General features: G+C 43.3%; 1 protein-coding gene across 11 annotated transcripts in view; it reads right to left on the minus strand.

Annotated features, from left to right (window-relative positions):
• Positions 1-8,676, minus strand: part of fat1a (FAT atypical cadherin 1a) — a 93,684-nt gene extending 85,008 nt beyond the window's left edge. For 10 of the 11 annotated variants that reach the window (XR_001328235.2, XM_014195253.2, XM_014195251.2 and 7 more), the window contains exons 1-2: positions 7,237-7,457; positions 1,955-5,244 (exon numbers count right to left, since the gene is read on the minus strand). Coding sequence is in view for 10 of the 11 variants with exons in the window: in XM_014195253.2 (XP_014050728.2) it covers positions 1,955-5,216 (3,262 nt within the window). In the remaining variant the exon portion in view is untranslated. Of the gene's footprint in view, positions 1-1,954; positions 5,245-7,236; positions 7,458-8,400 lie in introns of those variants that run through there. The other variant, XM_014195248.2, reaches the window with a different exon arrangement.
• Positions 8,677-15,750: the final 7,074 nt, after the last annotated feature.

Genomic DNA, 15,750 nt, shown 5'->3' on the forward strand with positions numbered 1-15,750 from the left:
CACTAGCTGCAGCTGCATGACTGGGTGAAAGCGATGCTGGGTGTGCACCCTTTGTTTTACATTGATTTCTTGTAGAGCATAATCCTCACATGATAACCTCACACCCCCCTCTGCTCAGACCCAGACCAACCCACCAAACCATCCTTCAGTCAATGCATGAATTCCCAGGAGGCACACCGTTGCCGTGGGCATATTTGGTTTGCTACCAGCTATGGCTGTGATCCCTAACAATGGGGCTGAATAGCAGGACAATCCTATCATTGCCACTTCTGATAAATCACTCTGAAGGCCATGGAGGTCGAGGGCAGGGGAGGAAGAGCAGGTCAGGAGCTCCCGGTGACCTGCATCCAATACATTCAGGAGTGGGATTTCAAACAAGAAGTGGGTGTCCTTCACAGAAACAAGAACACTTCTGAGATTCGGGCTAAGATCCACAGCCCCAAGCCAAGGGCAGTCTCAACTAACAAACCCCAGAACAGAAATCTCTGTTGCCTAAATATAAGGCACTTTGTTTCAAAATGTCAACTCCCTAAAGAGTGCATTGTGTGTGAGAAAGTTTCTACAAATTTTGATGAGCGGGACCGAAGCCATTTTTAAACCAATCTCAGATGAGTTTCAAATTGCATTTCAAGAATCAAAAGGCTCCCTCTAGTTCGCTCTGTTTACATTTTCCCTCAGTATTTTTTAACAAAAGAGGTAGAATTATCTACAAGCAACAATCTGACAACTACCCCAGAGAACAATCAAACTAAGACTGGACAGGCACAATAGCTGACAGATGGTCCTTAAGGAGCAATGCTTCATGCCGGCTCATCCCGTCATGCTAAATTTACCAGCAAAGAAATTGTGATTTCCCCACAGGTTCACGAAAGGCCCTAATTTACTCCGCTTAATAAAGTGTATGTCTCCACCTGAATCTAAATTAACATTCTCTCATCAATTTCTCATTTAGTTACTTTAAAATCTGTAAATTACATTTCCAGAGACTTTGCATTGAACTTCCAGGCTTAAGGGATAGACTACATATATGCTAAAACCTTGATGTTTTATGCATCGAGTTTCACCGGCCCATTTATACATTAAATATGTATACTGCCATGCTGAAATGCATTTTAAAAGGGAAAAACTGACATTAAGCCACCCAGAGTATGGTAACTATGTTTAAAATGAAGGGCAGCAAGCCAGGTCTGACACACCCAAAATGGGGTGACCAGTAGCTTTTTGTGGCAAAACCGTTTGAATTCCGGACTGCTTATTTTTAAACCCTTGGCACAGGTTCTTTAACGTCCGTGAGCAGCTGAAAAAAAATATTCCTACTTTCTTTGTAAGACCACAAAGAGGCCGTCAAGTGCATTTCACCAGACAAGCAAAAAATTTAGATTTGCAATACTAAAGCAGATATGACAATCACAGAAAAATAACTCTCTCATTATACAAACAAGTTCCATCTCATGTGGGATTAGCCAGCATGCAGCATTACTCATTTGCATATGACTAGTTTTTCAACATTGAAACAAAATGCTGTGTTCAGCACTACAGTGCTTGTGTGGAAAAGGGAGAGTCAGTGAGTAAAATCACTAAGCAATCCTCTTAATTCCACGGCAACTAGTTTGGAATGTCTACTGCATGTCTAGGACACAGCTGCTCCAGCTGTTCCTGCCATCAATTCTCTTCCCTCAGACAGAAAAATGAAAGGAATCAGGAAGCTTAGCGGTTCTCCAGGAAGAACCTCCATTCACCATTTGCCCCCACCACTGATATTTCATGGGGGGGACATGGGCAGACAAGCATAGTCTGCACAGATACATGGGATTACACCCCTTTTCACATCCCAGTCATTTAAAATTCATGCATGCCCATTTGGTGCCTTAAATAATAAATGATAAACAAAATGGGCCTTCACATAGGGGCAATATGGTAATGACAAAGAGGGGGAAAAAAGTGAGAAACTCACCAGTCTCTTCATCAATGGTGAATATCCCTAGGCCAGAGCCGTCCCGTATTGAGTAGCGTATTTCTCCATCTCTTCCTTTGTCTTCATCTTGAGCCGTTACTTTCATTACGGATGTCCCAACGAGGGCGTCCTCTTTTATAAATCCCTTATCCACAAACGAGGGGAACCACGGGCGATACAGATTCTCGTTTACGTCCACTACATCCACCTCAATGAAGCACGTCGACGATAAAGACATGGGCTTCCCTTTGTCCTTGGCTTTCGCCGTGAGATTGTACACCTGCTTTTTCTCGTAATCCAGATTCTGCAGGATGCGTACCGCGCCACTGAGTTTGTCCACCTCGAAGTTGCCGTCCCCGTTATCGCTGAGGCTGTACCGTACCTGACTGGACAGCCCGACATCCGGGTCGTGAGCCTCCAGCCACATAATCACAGTGCCGATCGGGAGGTCCTCCCTCACTTTCACGCGGTAATTTGACGGGATGAATTTGGGAGGATTGTCATTGACGTCCTCAAGAACGACCTTTAGCAACACTGTAGACACGAGTTGAGGTTCATTAACAGCCTGGTCACATGCAGCGATCTTCAGAATGTAAACCGGTTGCACCTCGCGATCCAGCGGCTTTTTCACCGTCACTACTCCAGTCAGCTCGTCAATGGCAAACTGGTCAGTGTCGGCCACAATCAAATACCTGATTACTCCGTTATCTCCCTGGTCCTTATCGGTGGAATCCACCTGGACGATTTCAGTGCCCACTGGTGTGTTTTCACTTATTTCCACCGAATAGGAGTCTTGCAGGAACTGCGGACTGTTATCGTTAGCATCCAAGATCTTAACATCTAAAAGACGCGAGGAGGACTTCTGCGGTATTCCCAGATCATAGACTGTGACGTTCAGTGTGTAGTGGTCCGTCGTTTCCCTGTCCAGTGGAGTGTGAACCAAAAGCCAACCGGTGTTCATGTCTACAATGAAACGACTCTCTGCATCTCCTCCTGAAATAACGTACACCAGTTTTCCGTTAAAACCACTGTCTGTGTCGGAGGCGCTTAGATGGACTACCCTAGCCCCAACCGGAAGGTCTTCTTTGACCTCAATGACACTGGGGAAGGACTCCGCAAACTGAGGGGAGTAGCGATTAACCGAATGGATGTCCATTAAGTTATCGTCAGGCTCAGTTGGGGTGTGGAGCTTAGTGCCATGAAGAAGCTTTTCTGCCAACATGGTAGCAACCCCAGTGTCGACGCACTTCAATTGGACAGGCTTGCGAGCTGTGATGACAGTGATGTTCATAATCATTGGTTCAGTCTCATGCTCTCCATCACTGGCTCTGATCTGTAGGCTATGGAAGGACACTTTACCTGCCTCCCCCTCGGTCAGTGTTCGTTTCAAAGAAAGCACACCCGAGTTGGAGTTCAACTCAAAGAGATCAAGAACATTCCCAGCTTTTATGTCGTACCGCACTAGCTGCAATTCGTCAGCGTCAATTGCAGACACCGTCGTTATCTGCTCTCCCACGCCATGGTCTCTAGGCACCGTGACTTCACAGTCGACATTTTCGAATAGAGGCTTATTGTCATTCAGGTTATTCAGTGTGACAGTAACTGATGCCTCCACCTCCCGTCGGAAAGGGGAACCCCAGTCTGAAGCCCTAATTTTGAGATTGTAAATCCTTGGCATCAGCTCGTAATCCAGCTCTTCTGAGGTGCCAATGACACCAGAGAAGTAGTCGATGACAAACGGCTGCGGGCTCACGTTGGCAATGCTGTAGGTCACATACCCGTTCTCGCCACTGTCTAGATCAGTGGCTTTCACTGCTAACACGTTGGACCCTACGGGTACATTCTCATCAACGGTGGCCTTGTAGGAGGTCTGTTGGAACTCAGGGGCATTATTGTTAACATCTATAATGTCAATGATAACCTTGGTCGTGGCCTTTTTGTCACTGGTAATAACTTCTAGTTCAAATTTAGGGGCATAATCCGCATAGATGGGTCCAGTTGTGGTGATTAAGCCAGTGTCTGGATTAATAGCAAAACGATTCTTCTCTGTTTTATATCTGAAAGCATACTTCAACTGTGGATACTTTGGCAAGGCAGTTACCATAGCAACAGGTGTATGGAGAGGGGCAAACTCACTGAGATTGACCCTATAAACAGCATGTTCAAATTTCGGGGGGCCCACTTTAAACTGAGGGGATGTTACATGTACCACTTTCGCTGAAGAAAACTGGGGGGGGGTTCCTTTGTCCTTGGCCTGTAATGTGAGGTTGTATCCGAAAGGCTGGGTGTCCCAGTCTACATCCTTGACCGCTTTGATTTTGTACTCCTTGCTCCCGGGACTAGTTCTCATGGCCTTAAACTGCTGGAGGGGGTCGCCCCCCACCACGCTCAACGACGCGATCTCCCCGTTTGGTCCCTGGTCATTGTCCTCGACGGTCACTATGGCGTAGGTGGGGTCACGGTCAGCGCCCGAGGGCGCCAGGGTGACGGCGGTGATGACAGGCGCGTGCTCGTTGGCCTGCTCCACCCTCACCGTCAGCTTGGCCATGCTACTGAAGCCGCTGCTCCCGTAGAGCTTCATGCCTCGGTCCACAGCCAGGACCTCCAGGTCATACAGCTTGGTCTCAGAGTGATCCAGCTTGCCCGTCAGCGTCACCACCCCGCTTGTGGGGTGGACGGCGAACATATCTGTCCACTCCCGGAAGCTGTAGTAGTACTCCCCGTTCGTCCCGATGTCGGCGTCCGTGGCGGTGACCTTGGCCACGCTGGTCCGTATGGCCGTGTTCTCGAGCAGCGAGACGCTGTAGGAGGTGGGAGAGAACAGAGGCCTCAGGTCGTTGGTGTCCTGGACCTGGACCTGGACTTGGGCGCGAGCCTCCACGTTGGTGCCCCTCTCCACAGCTTTGACAGTGAGCAAGTAGTGGTCTTTGACCTCCCGGTTCAGAATGGCAGTGCTGCCTCCTTTGGTCCTTATTCTCAGGAAACTAAAGTCTCCCAGGATGTAGTCCTCTGCTTTGAAAAGGTTCTCATTGTCTCCTGACACTATTTTGTACCGTATCTCCCAGGTGGGGTCTGTGATGTAGATGCCCATCTTGGCATGACTCTCCAAGTAGGTCTTAGCAGCAGAGTTCTCGTATATGGTGGCATTGTAAACAGAGTGAGTGAACTGCAGGGCCAATGCCTTCTCCGTCCTTTGGTTCCCTGTGCAGCCGCAGAGGAGCTGCAGGAGCAGCATGAGCAGTGAAGTCAAGTATTTCCCCATTTTCGTACCGTGTTCTCTACCAAACCACCTGGAGACACACAAAACAGAAGGTCAGAATCAAGCTAAAAAAAATAAACATCAAATTAAACATTTAATAGATTTTTCAGAAAATCTCAATAGGGATGGATCAGTGCTTTCATTTAAGAGCATAATAAAAGATATGTCTTTATGCTAACAAGCAAAAGGGCTAAATGTTGAACCTTCCTAAGAGAATTGTGGTTTTAAAGTGGCACGGTGAACGGCTGCTATTAATATCTGCTCGACAAAGGTCTCTAACCTTACTCCTCTCTTTACTGTGAGCCTCACTGAGCTCATTTAAATGGCATGACAAATGATGGTCAGGCTAATAAATGGGTGTTATGTGACAGATGGGGAGAGGGAGAAAAGATATAGGACAAATAACTTATTTATCTTTGCCGGCATTCCTCTTACTATTTCAGCAACAGGTTTAACAGAAAAGATACACTACGTAAATCCTTTTTACAATTCAGAGACCAGTCTCTTCACGTCAGAACATATACTCATTAAATTCAGTCCTCTATGTACAAATGATGATGGAGGTCATTGGTAATGACAAAATTGTTGTAAGGCATTCAATTCTCACTTATTCCATTACAGGTCAAGCGAAAACGGACTTCAAAGCTATAATAAGCACATTTCACAATTCCTTCTATCTTGTAAATTGCACATCTTTGAAATTCTTTGATCTACATGACATTACGCAAATAGCTCAAGCAGATACATTGCACGAAGAAAGGGTTGGAAATGGCGGAAAAGCGGTACTGTCCTCGCATAACTAGACATGCAAACTGACTCAAAATACATGGTCTAATACGAAAGGTAGTGACATTCAGGCATACAGGTTTGTGCTCATATTGGATTTCACGTGTACATTATAAGTCCATTATTATGCCTGGAAATAGTGTATGATCAAAACAACTGAATTCTAACACTAAATGCTGTATCTATACCGACTCTGGGGCCTTAGTTCCTGAGCTTGGCTATTTTCTGTTTAGGCTGTGCTAAAATAAACACAGCGCTGCTCTTTGGGCTTTTAAAGGGTTGCCATCGGGAAAAGCACTGGAGAATGTTAAAACATCCCAGCCCGGGCTATTGACTGACACTGGTATCCAGCTGCCTTAGATCTGTTCAAAACACATGCTAAATGTATGTTTGCAATATATATATATATATATATATATATATATATATATATATATATATATATATATATATATATATATATATATATATATAAATAATGTTTTATGGGGCTAATAGCATAATGCACGCATGAGAACTTTCAACAACAAAAAAAGTATGCCTTGAGCCTATCATGTCAGGTTAGTAAACAAACTTAAGTAAAACAAATACATGTACAATATTCTTTTTTTACTAAGTCTGCATACACATCCAGGATTTTTCAACTGTTGAACTAGGCTATTCCTGGCAAATCATAAAGAATGAAAAAAAATGTATGTTTACATGTTTTCCCATGTTATATAGAATAATGAACTTTTTTTGGCTGAAATCATATTCTTGGAACAAGGCAAAAGGCAAAAACTAAACAGCTTCATAAAATCATTGCTTTCTGTCTGTTGTTTAATTGTCCAACCCATCCCCCAACGGTCCCCATTTCTATTCATTTCACGTAGACACGGCAGCATTGCCCGAGCCAGATGTATGGTTTTTTAAAGAAATGGCAACAATACCCGAACCGCCAACACTACACAATGTGTAAAACAATTCCTACAAATATACAAAAGGCGTAAAACAGTGAACAACTTCCATAGTCTCTAATTTTGATAGTAACCTATTTAATACATTTCCTAAAAACTTTAAAACGTTAAACTTCATTTGAGGAAAGAAAGGGCTCTGATTTCAATCCACTGCTCGAGCGCCACTTATAGAGAACTAGTTCGGTCGGACTATCTCAACTTTTAACTCCGATTCACAAACCACAAAGACAACTTGCTTATACACAGGAAAAGTGCTAAAACAAATGCATCACATTACATACCTATTGCCTCATTAACGGCGTGGATTTGGCGGTTTTTCATGTAGTTTGTAAGGTACGAATGTCTGCATGGTAACTACGTGGACTTCTCTCTCCGCGACTCTGTCCACTTTCCACTTCTTCTCGTGCTCCCTTTCTTCCACTCTGAATTCCCCTTGTATCTCTCCGCGTTGCGCACGCCCGGATCTACTTTGCTGGCATGAAGATAAAACAACCAGCTCGCTCCCCCGCTTCAAGAATCGAGATAACGGTTAACTTTGATCGGCTCTATTCCCTAGTCTAATTTCAATTATTTATCCCTTCCTAGGCTATAATAGGCAAATCATATAAAATAGGATTTCATAGGGAAAAATCATGCCAATACCTATGAACTATTATCCTTTTTGATTGCATTTCCATGCATCCATAAAATGAACATTACAATTTAGTCCCCAAATGTAGGCAATGTTTTACCACATTTACGCACGGTGCCAATAGTGTTTATGAGGTAATCCAAGCAAATAAAATTATTACTTGGGTACAGGTTTGATTGAATTTTTTGTCGCTTGGGTGAATGGTAATCCCTATTAATGTAAACAATTGCCTATACAGTACAATGTTTTATTATGAGCCTATGGGGAGGGAAAGTGTTTTCCTATTTACAACCTTCAATTAATTTCGATGTGTGCAACGAGAGTGCACATTTACACGCCTGGTATTCAAGAAGTATCTTCATGTTGGAATATTCGTTGTAATAAATGTGCAATAATATCTTATTCCCAAATTCGTGCGCATGGGAGTGTGACCGATATGCGATTGATGGCGCTCTCTCACTACTTATTGTTCAGGCTATTTTCTCTCCAAAGCGCTGCGCTCTGGACGGCACATGCTGCTGCTCACCCACAACTTTATAGTGTGTGTGTGTGTGTGTGTGTGTGTGTGTGTGTGTGTGTGTGTGTGTGTGTGTGTGTGTGTGTGTGTGTGTGTGTGTAGTGGGAGAGGAATCTTGGAGATTGTGAAGCATGGGCTGCCAGTAAAATTTAATATTAAAGCCTCCTCGGAAGTTTATCATGTCACTAATGTTGATGATGATCATGATGAAAGACTCCTGCTATTTTCAATGGTTTTGTGCAATACATTATCGTTACTCTATCAGTTTAAAGCAATGCTATTTCCTAGTGTACTTACCAGACACCGCCTCTCCAAAGTTCGGTTCAGATAAATCTCAGCAAATGTTGGCAAATTATGTTTGCGAGCAGGTCGCAAAACGGTAAAGTGACACAGAGGAACCAATCCGACTCCGGTTATTCCACATAATTCACATTTTCAACGCCTCCGAAATCCATAAAATACACATTTTCATCAAGCGTGTATGGCACATTGAAGTCCACAATCTTTCATCTGCGTGCGGTTCAACAGCATCGGTTCAACAGCAGTAGCCGACTGTTTCTACCGGGATGCCTCGGTTTTAGGAAGCAGTGACGTAACGAGGCTCACACGCCTTCGTTGCTCTCCTTGCTGATTCCCATACAAGTTCAACTAGAAAATAAAGCGACAAGGAGCCTAAAATATTAAAATAGCAGGATTCAAGATTCACTCGTTGGTAATACTCAATTGCTTTGCTACAGGACCATAAAAATTACTTTCCCTATTGAAAGTAAACTAAGGTTGTGTAGGATATAATTTATGTGATATGGTTGCAAAAGGCTGCACATTTCAGCATGAACACATACAATGACTGTAAAATGCAATCTATGGAAAATATGTTATATGCCCTTTATTTATAGGGTCAACATCCATGGAAGTGGAAATACCAAACACAACTGCCATTCCACCATGCAGTCACAGCCACACACCAGAAGTTACCCCCATGCTGTGTGCAGGTAGGCCACAAACTAACACACCCTCAATTGCACGTTTAAGTGTGATGCAAACCAGTCATCTGGTGCATGGCGATCCCTGTCCTATGTCCTAATTTAAAGTCAAATTTGCGCATAGTCTGTGTAGTGACAGGCATGAGATCATTTTGTGTATGGGGTGTGCTCTCTCTCACTCTCTCTCTCTCTCTCTCTCTCTCTCTCTCTCTCTCTCTCCACCAAAGCAAAGCAAGTGAAATAGATAATAAACAAAAGTGAAATAAAAAATGAACAGTAAACATTACACTTACAAAAATTCCAAAAGAATAAAGACATTTCAAATGTCATATTATGTGTATATATACACTCATGGCCAAAAGTTTTGAGAATGACACAATATTAATTTCCACAAAGTTTGCTGCTTCAGTGACTTTAGATATTTTTGTTAGATGTTACTATGGAACACTGAAGTATAATTACAAGCATTTCATAAGTGTCAAAGGCTTTTATTGACAATTACATGAAGTTGATGCAAAGAGTCAATATTTGCAGTGTTGACCCTTCTATTTCAAGACCGCTACAATCCGCCCTGGCATGCTGTCAATTAACTTCTGGGCCACATCCGGACTGATGGCAGCCCATTCTTGCATAATATATGCTTGGAGTTTGTCAGAATTTGTGGGTTTTTGTTTGTCCACCCGCCTCTTGAGGATTGACCACAAGTTCTCAATGGGATTAAGGTCTGGGGAGTTTCCTGGCCATGGACCCAAAATATTGCTGTTTTGTTCCCCGAGCCACTTAGTATTTACTTTTGCCTTATGGTAAGGTGCTCCATCATGCTGGAAAAGGCGTTGTTCGTCACCAAACTGTTCCTGGATGGTTGGGAGAAGTGTTGGTACCGTTCTTTATTTATGGCTGTGTTCTTAGGCAAGATTGTGAGTGAGCCCACTCCCTTGGCTGAGAAGCAACCCCACACATGGTCTCAGGATGCTTTACTGTTGGCATGACACAGGACTGACGGTAGCGCTCACCTTGTCTTCTCCGGACAAGCTTTTTTCTGGATACCCCAAACAATCGGAAAGGGGATTCATCAGAGAAAATGACTTTACCCCAGTCCTCAGCAGTCCAATCCCTGTACCTTTTGCAGAATATCAATGTGTCCCTGATGTTTTTCCTGGAGAGAAGTGGCTTCTTTGCTGCCCTTCTTGACACCAGGCAATCCTCCAAAAGTTTTTGCCTCACTGTGCGTGCAGATGCACTCACACCTGCCGGCTGCCATTCCTGAGCAAGCTCTGTACTGGTGGTGCCCCGATCCCGCAGCTGAATCAACTTTAGGAGACGGTCCTGGCACTTGCTGGACTTTCTTGGGCGCCCTGAAGCCTTCTTCACAACAATTGAACCGCTCTCCTTGAAGTTCTTGATGATCCGATAAATGGTTTATTTAGGTGCAATCTTACTGGCAGCAATATCCTTGCCTGTGAAGCCCTTTTTGTGCAAAGCAATGATGATGGCACGTGTTTCCTTGCAGGTAACCATGGTTGACAGAGGAAGAACAATGATTCCAAGCACCACCCTCCTTTTGAAGCTTCCAGTCTGATATTCGAACTCAATCAGCATGATAGAGTGATCTCCAGCCTTGTCCTCGTCAACACTCACTCCTGTGTTAACGAGAGAATCACTGACATGATGTCAGCTGGTCCTTTTGTGTCAGGGCTGAAATGCAGTGGAAATGTTTTTGGGGGATTCAGTTCATTTGCATGGCAAAGTGGGACTTTGCAATTAATTGCAATTCATCTGATCACTCTTCATAACGTTCTGGAGTATATGCAAATTGCCATCATACAAACTGAGGCAGCAGACTTTGTGAAAATGTATATTTGTGTCATTCTCAAAACTTTTGGCCACGACTGTACAGTGTTGTAATGATGTGCAAATAGTTAAAGTACAATAAAATAAATAAACATAAATATAGGTAGTATTTATAATGGTGTTTGTTCTTCACTGGTTGCCCTTTTCTTGTGGCAACAGGTCACAAATCTTGCTCATGTGATTGCACACTGTGGTATTTCACCCAATAGATATGGGAGTTTATCACAATTGGATTTGTTTTCAAATTCTTTGGTCTGTGTAATCTGAGGGAAATATGTTTCTCTAATATGGTCATACATTTGGCAGGAGGTTAGGAAGTGCAGCTCAGTTTCCACCTCATTTTGTGTGTCTTCTTTTGAGAGCCAGGTCTGCCTTCTCTCTCTCTCTCTCTCTCTCTCTCTCTCTCTCTCTCTCTCTCTCTCTCTCTCTTGTCTCTCTGTCTCTGTCTCTCTGTGTGAGCCCATCCATGCACCCACTACAGTGGCTTTTTTCCCCTGCAGGAGCTCTCCTCTGATTCGCCCATAAAGGTTTAATTGGATACAGGTCAGGTGATCCCTAGGGCTAGTCTGAGCTCCTTTGATCTTTCCCTCTGTTTAGACATTTCATTGTTGCGGGCTGCTGGAGGTACCATGGGTAAAAGTTAGCCATATAGGCACATGTCTAGGATCAGATTATCCCTCCCCAATCCTAACCTTGACTATTAAATGGAGGAGTGGAAATTTGATCCAAGATCAGCGTGTAGGGGTAATGTTTGTTATCTCCACTGGGGTTTCAGCCTTCTTTGTCAAGCCACAGTATGAGGTGTTATGGGAAGATGGAGTAGCAGTGGTTTAGCCTAGAGCTGTAGATATACAGGGTTGATCAAACTCAGTTTGAGATGTTGAATTTGAATGTGCACCATGTTGGCGCCGAAGGTTGCATTAATTCAAAACAGAATGACTGTTAAAATGTTATTTTTATGCGACATTTGAAGCATAAAAATGGGGGACAGTTTGTCATGGGGGATAGTTTGTCAAAGTCTTTATGCAGTATATTTGACTTTGGTTTATAGAGTAATCAAACTTTTGGTGACAGAACTACATTCGCTGGGTCTCTCTCTGTCATCAGTCTTAAATCTTTCTATGTAGACAACTTCTGATTCTGTACCCCAAATACCTAAACCTCCACTCCATATTGTTGTTAGGGTATTTACAGTAGCCAAAATGATTATGTAGTGTTGTGAAATAGAGGACTGACAGTTGGCTATTAACAGACATATCATAGGGATTAAAACAAGGACTCAAGAAGAGTTGTGATTAGGGTGCTCAAACTCCACTTTAACTTATGCCTTAAGTTGTAGTACACTTGTCACACGATACGGACCATGACAAGATAGCTCTTACCGTGCCTTCAGCAATGTACTTCTACTCTGTGATTTGTGAGTAAAAAAAGTGTTAAAAAATTCTAAAGGCACTCGCACATCTGAACTATCTTTTCTGCAGGTGAATGGTAACAGTTTATTAAAATGAGTGGTTTTCTTATTTTTTTCTCAGGAAAATAGAGTGACAAATATTTACTAAATAAACTAAAGTAAAACAAAAATGTATAGAAAATAACTCAATAAAATAACAATAATGAAGTTATATACAAGGGGTACCGAGTCAATGTGTGGGGGTACAGGTTAGACGAGGTAATATGTACATGTAGGTAGGGGTGAAGTGACTATGCATAGATAATAAACAGCGAGTAGCAGCAGCAGTCTGGGTGGCCATTTGATTAATTGTTCAGCAGTCTTGGGGGTAGAAGCTTTTAAGGAGCCTTTTTGACCTAGACTTGGCGCTCCAGTACTACTTGCCGAGAGCACTTGGGTGACTGGAGTCTTTGACAGTGTTTTGGGCCTTCCTCTGACACCGCCTAATATATAGGTCCTGGATGGCAGGAAGCTTGGCCCCAGTGATGTACTGGGCAGTTTGCGCTAACCTCTGTAGTGCCTGGATGGTCTCGATGGTACAGCTGTAGAGCTTTTTGAGGATCTGGGGACCCTTGCCAAATCTTTTCAGTCACAAGATCCTCAAAAAGTTATACTACTGTACCATCTAGAGCATCCTGACCAGTTGCATCACCGCCTGGTATGGCAACTGTTCGGCATCAGACCGTAAGGCGCTACAGAGGTTATTGTCGTGCCCTCTTCACGACTGTCTTGGTGTGTTTGGAACATGATACTGTCTTGTCAGTTGGTCTGCGTATGCTCTCAGTACAGATTATGGTAATCTGTCTGGCCCCACGGCCTTGCTGACATCGGCTACGAAGAGCGTGACCACACAGTCGTCCGGAACATCTGGTGCTCTCATGCATGCTTCAGTGTTGCTTGCCTCAAAGCGAGCATAAAATGCATTTAGCCCATCTGGTAGACTCGCTTCACTGGGCAGCTCGCAACTGGGTTTCCCTTTGTAGTTTGTTATAGTTTGCAAGCCCTGCCACATCTGACGAGCATCAGAGCTAGTGTAGCAGGATTCAATCTAAATCCTGTATTGACGCTTTGCCTGTTTGATGGTTTGTCTGAGGGCATAGCGGGACTTCTTATAAGCATCCGGATTAGTGTGCCGCTCCTTGAAAGTGCCAGTTCTAGCCTTTAGCTCGGTGCAGATTTTGCCTGTAATCTATGGCTTCGGGTTGGGATATGTACATACTGTCACTGTGTGGACAACGTCGTCAAAGCACTTATTGATGAAGCCGGTGACTGAGGTGGTATACTCCTCAATGCCATTGGATGAATCCTGGAACATTTTCCAGCCTGTGCTAGCAAAACAGTCCTGTAGCGTAGCATCCGCGTCATCTGACCTCTTCTGTATTGAGCGAGTCACTGGTACTTCCTGCTTTAGGTTTTCCTTGTAAGCAGGAACCAGGTGGATAGAATTATGGTCAGATTTGCCAAATGGAGGGCGAGGGAGAGCTTTGTATGTGTGTGGTTTAAAAGTGGTCTAGAGTTTTCTTTCCTCTGGTTGCACATATGACATGCTTGTAGAAATGAGGTAAAATGGATTTAAGTTTGCCTGCATTAAAGTCCCTGGCCACTAGGAGCGTCGCCTCTGGATGAGCATTTTCTTGTTTTCTTATGGCCTTATACAGCTTGTTGAGTGCGGTCTTAGTGCCAGCGTCAGTTTGTGGTGGTAAATAGACGGCTACGATAAATATAGAAGAAAACACTTTTGGTAGATAGTGTGGTCTATAGGTTATCATGAGGTACTCTACCTCAGGCGAGCAATACCTCGAGACTACCTGAATATTAGACATCGCGCACCAGCTGTTATTGACAAATAGACACAAAACCCCACCCCTCGTCTTACCATACGTAGCTGTTCTGTCCTGCCACGGCACGGAAAACCCAGACAACTGTATATTATCGTGTTGTCGTTCAGCCACGACTCTGTGAAACATAAGATATTACAGTTTTTAATGTCTTGTTGGTAGGATAGTCTCCAATGGAGCTCATCCAGTTTATTCTCCAGTGATTGCACATTGGCCAATAGAACGGATGGGAGAGGCGGGTTACCCACTTGCCAACAAATTTTCACAGGGCACCATGATCTCTGCCCCCTGTATTTCCATATTTTCTTCATGTGAAGGACTGGGATTTGGGCCTTGTCTGGGAGCAGCATTGTATCCTTCGCTTCAGACTCAATAAAGAACAAATTTTCATCCAGTTCGAGGTGAGTAATCGCTGTTCTGATATTTATTTTGGTCATATGAGACGGTAGCATCAACATTATGTACAAAATAAATTACAAACTAAGGAAAAAGTAGGGGGGAAAGGGTATCATTTGGGACATAGCCCTAGACTCCCATAACACAATCCGGTTGGAATCTGAAACCACAGGCTCAATACCAATAAGAGGGGTGATTGAGACTGAGTTATATTCACTAAAAGTATAACAAATTGCACCCATTGTCCCAGCAATTACCCCAAGGTTTACTTCTTGTTTTTTAAATCACAAACCATTCCAAACGTTCTCACAATGTCACACAGTGCATTTTGCACCCCCGTCACAATGCAAACGTGTTAGTGTTTAACTAGTTGTACTTGGTGGGCTTTTCAGACAATGGCATAAGCGTTTATTGGGAATAATAAAAGTGCAACATTTTTCCTCCTGCAGCTAGTGTGAACAACTGCTGTGTGCTGAATACAAATTCCCTCTTCTCCCTCGAGTGAGGCAAGAAGATTATCTTAACAAATCCTCATGGTTGGAGCTCTACTTGTAATTACCCACCAAAAATGATAGCATGGAAACGCTCTCTCGAAATTCTAAACAAACTGCTATGAGAGTTGACAGTCAGGTTATACATTATGCATTAATTTATATCTGTGTCAGACACAACACTGTCCACAGGGTCATTTTGTATGGGGATCGCAGCTTTCTTGCTTTAAAGGCCCAATACATCCATTTTTATATTCAATATCAAATCCTTTCTGGGTAACAATTAAGTACCCTTCTGTTACACATTTCCATTAAAATGGGTGAAAACGGCTTTTTAACATTTTGCTAAGACTGTCTGGGAGTCGTCTGAGTGGGAAGGGGAAAACTAGCTATTATTGTCAGAGAGGTTTGGAACTTGCTGTGTTATTGGTCTATTAACCAATTTACCGCATGGTGATATCACCATAGAAAGCCGAAATGTCTGCCCATGCAAACCTGTTGATTAGAAGGCCCTGTATAGAATGCATTTTCAACCAGCAAAGATCAGGAAATGACACTGATCTAATTTTTACACACTTTTACAATGTTAATTTCATAAGCTGTTGTACAATATGATATAAAACACAGGAAAATCACGT

Source organism: Salmo salar, chromosome ssa04 (assembly GCF_905237065.1).
Source record: "Salmo salar chromosome ssa04, Ssal_v3.1, whole genome shotgun sequence".
NCBI lineage: Eukaryota > Metazoa > Chordata > Actinopteri > Salmoniformes > Salmonidae > Salmo > Salmo salar.